Source organism: Octodon degus, unplaced genomic scaffold (genome assembly GCF_000260255.1).
Source record: "Octodon degus isolate 3935 unplaced genomic scaffold, OctDeg1.0 scaffold00026, whole genome shotgun sequence".
Lineage (NCBI taxonomy): Eukaryota > Metazoa > Chordata > Mammalia > Rodentia > Octodontidae > Octodon > Octodon degus.
In genome coordinates, this window is record NW_004524602.1 from 11,140,353 (window position 1) to 11,144,120 (window position 3,768).

At 50.0% G+C, this 3,768-nt stretch overlaps 1 protein-coding gene across 1 annotated transcript in view; it reads right to left on the minus strand.

The window, feature by feature from the left end:
* Positions 1 to 3,260, minus strand: part of LOC101574465 (2-iminobutanoate/2-iminopropanoate deaminase-like) — a 9,544-nt gene extending 6,284 nt beyond the window's left edge. Inside the window, exon 1 of the mRNA XM_004628938.2 lies at positions 3,185 to 3,260. Coding sequence (XP_004628995.1) covers positions 3,185 to 3,260 — 76 coding nt within the window. The remainder of the gene's footprint in view (positions 1 to 3,184) is intronic.
* Between the last annotated feature and the right edge of the window lie 508 nt (positions 3,261 to 3,768).

Below are 3,768 nucleotides of genomic sequence, written 5' to 3' on the forward strand. Positions count from 1 at the left end.
TCTGCCGAAGTTAATACCCAGAATGTAGAGAGAGCACAAAAACCTATTTAAAAAAGTAGTTCAGCCAAAATTGGCAAATGATCTGAACAGACACTTTTCAAAAGAAGAAATAACAGCTGACTAGAGTGATGTACATCTGTAACCTCAGAAACTTGGGAAGCTGAGGCAGGAGGATTACAAATTCAAGGCCAGGCTGAGCAATTTAGCAGGATCCTGGAGAAGGAGGGAGAGTGAGGGGTGGGGGTGGAGAGAGGTACAAACTTTGTTTACTGCAGCATTATTCACAATAGCTAAGATATGGTATCAGGCTAGGACACCAGATGAATGGATGAAGAAAATGGAGTACTATTTAGCCATGAAGAATAAAACACTGTCGTTTGCAGGAAGTTAAACAGAACGGGAAAATATCATGTTACATAAAATAAGCCAGAGATACACATAAGTGTCGCATGGTTTCACATGTTCATGTGTGTTTGAGAGTGTGTGTGTGTGTGTGTGTGTACATTACTATAGATGGGAAGGGTTCTGTGCCGGGGTAGAGGAGTGGGTGAGCATGGTCCATCGCCATGTGTGTGTCAGTGAGTCCCAGTAATTTGCACACTATGTGCAATTATAATGAAAAAGTGGAAGTACCCACTGATAGGTCAGGACTCAAAGTTTCTCGGGCACTCTGCCCTGGAACTCTGTCCCCCGTGGCCCCACGCAGAGCCAAGCCCAAAGCTGAAGAACAAGTCTGCCTGACTTTGACCTGGGCAGTTGACATCGAAGGTCCCCCACAGACCAGCTGGCCCTGCCAGGATTAGCTCTCCCTCAGCTGTTCCAGCTCACAAACACCCTTCCCGCTCCTTACAAAGCCTGTGCTTTGCCTTGCTCGCTGCTCTCTTGGTCTGCTCAGCAGCCAGCCGGCTTGCTGTCCCCAATAAATCTACTCGCGTCAGAATGCCTGGTCTGGTCATTGCGCGGGTTCACACCTAACGACCACAATACCTTCATCACGCTTAGAATTTTATCATGGAGCTCCCCTCTCCCCCAGAGTCCAAGTCACTCAGGAGGCTGCAGAGTTTGAGACAGGCCTGGGCCATGGAGCGAGGTCCGTGTCTCAGCCCAGGAAGTTTATATGTGTAATCCATGGAAAACTGACTGGAATTCTAGTAAGTTCATTCCAATCTACCACTTCCAGTGCAGCCCATGGGGAGAATAGACACTAAGGCATATGTGTAGTTGTGGGGAGCCAGGGGGTCCTAAGCCCAGCTAGGATAATGGCAACCCGGAACAAAGGCCTCGACCAAGAGCCGAGCCTGAGTTTTATTGATTTGTGAAGAAAGGAGTAGCTTGCAGGTGAGTGACTGTGAGAACGCGGCTGGCAGGTGAGCGCAGTGAGCTGGGCCAGGTCGGCGGCCTGCATTCTCCTCTGTGAGGCTCAGAGACAAGGACATACAGAGAGAGTAATCTGCATAACACAGCGGAGATAGTGTCCCATGCTTTGGGGCGAGTGCTTCAGCTCTGACGTGTCATCTTTTGTACCTCGGGAAGTCATAGCCTCTGTCTCGAGGCTCATGCCAGCCGACAGCGTGAGCAGGGCTCTCCATCCCTCCAGCTTACACATTTTGGGGGGGAGCTATGGAGGCGGGGGCAAGGAAACACTGCCCTGTGGCCTTGCTTCAAAGACCAGCACCTTGGCTAGACCCATATGCCTTGCTCAGAGCCAATTGAAGGGATAAGGAAAAGTCTGAGCCAGCCCTGTACATACCAGCACATGGAAATAGGGCCGGGTTCAGCCAAAATGGAGACAATGGCTCTTCTTTCCAGAAGAGTCATCCCGGTGGTCCTCCACACCAACCAACCAGGCAAACAAACAAACAAAACACAAAAACCCTTACCCATAATTCTACCATCTCATCTAATGCCCAGTTTGCCCTTTGCAGATATCGCAGACATTTTTCATAGTTGACTTGCTCTATTCGGGTGTGTTGGAAAATCCGAGCTCTGCATTTGATTGCAATGTGCTGTCAATCTCTTTGGAGTGACAAGTGCCTCCCTCTGTGTGTTCTGGCCGTGCACCCATGGAGGAGCAGACTCCTCTGGCCGGTGTGTCCCCTGCTGGCCTTGGCTGACCGCAGCCTCCCTGCAGCCTCCAGCGGGCCTTTCTGGTTGTTGCCTCTCGCCCTTCTGGGCAGGAGCACGGCAAGCTCAAGGGCTGCGAGCTTCCCATCACGTATTCCAGAGGACATAACATCTGGCAGCTGTTCCAAGGGTTCAGGCCTTGTCACACTGACCTTGTCACTAGGACACTCTCCTACTGACTTAGCTGCCACCACTGGCCCCATGTGTCAGTTTGAAGGGAGAAATTAAAACTTTTAAATAAAAAACTGCCCGGGCTGCCCTCCAATGCCAAGCAGACATGTCTGGTAGGCCTCATACCAGAGTACTACTTCCTTTGCGTAAATTGTCATCAATATGCATCAATCTCTTTGGAACAACAATCCCTGTCTTTATTGCCCTTGGCTAACTGATGGCCTTGCAGTGTAACTTCAAATATAACAGGACACTTATTCCTCTGGGTAACTCATGCTTGTTTAACTGATGGCCTTGCAGTGGAACTTGAGATGTTTAAACTGCCTTAGCAACCTATGATGTCACCCAACCCTCCACTCAAATGAGCCAAATCTGGCTTTGCACCTCCCCTACAAAAGCCCCCATATCCCCCACTGGGCAGAGCTCTGACTGGGAGAGAGATTCTAGTCAGGCCCACTGGGGTAAGTACACGCCTCCTAAACCCCCTCGGAGCCATTTCACCCTGTGTTTGGTCTGCTTTCTGCCACAAGTGCATTAGGATTGTGGGGCCATGATGCGACACTAGTTTATCATTCCTTCTGCGTTTATTAGCCGCAATTTGCCACTTTAATAAAACTCCTTTTCCCCCACCCTCCTGCTTGTTTTCTCAGCAGCACTATTTAGAAAAGACAGAAGCACCGGAGCTTCTTTTCGTTGCCACTTTTTCCAACACTGAGCAGCCACCCCTCCTCAGACTTGGCCTCCTCCCCAGCCCGGAGGTCCAGGGTTTGCGCAGGGCCACCCTCGACTTGGGCCTCACTGTCCCTCAAGCCTGTGACCTTCCCAGAGGCCACAGGTTCCCTGAAGACCCCTGGCTCCACTATGGCCCTGAGTAGGGGAAGCACCTCACTTAGAGAGCGTGAAGGCAGGGTGTGCCGGGGACCTGGCCGCATCTGCGACTCCCGCAGTGGGGACCACAGCTTCATCACGGCCTCCTGACCTTCTACCTAGTGGGGAGCGACTCCGGAAGTATGGGGCCTCCCTGCACCCTCTTTCCCAATTCTCCCTGTGTCAGCTGACTATCTGAACAGCTTGTGGGTGACAGTCGCAAGCTGCCATTTCTAAGCCCCTTCTCCCTTTTTTATTTTTTTTTCAGTGCTGGGATTAAACCCAAGATCCTCAAACGGAGCTACACCCCCACTTCCAGCCTTCTTTTGAGGCAGGGTCTTGCTTTGAGATATGATAAAAGAAATAAAAGACAGGTACTTTTAGGACTTAGCTAAAGTCACCCAGTACAGCACATGCCAACATTGTTGGCTATCATGCTGTCTCTTCTGTTAGATTCATTAGTAAGTGGCCATAAATCAGCTCAATTTTAAAAAATAAGGTATAGGAGCCTGGCCCTCAGATAAGGACTGACCCAAGGGCAGTCCTGTCTAGCCAGATTTAGTTTTTTTTTTTTTTTTTTAACCAGACCTCTTTTTATTTTATTTT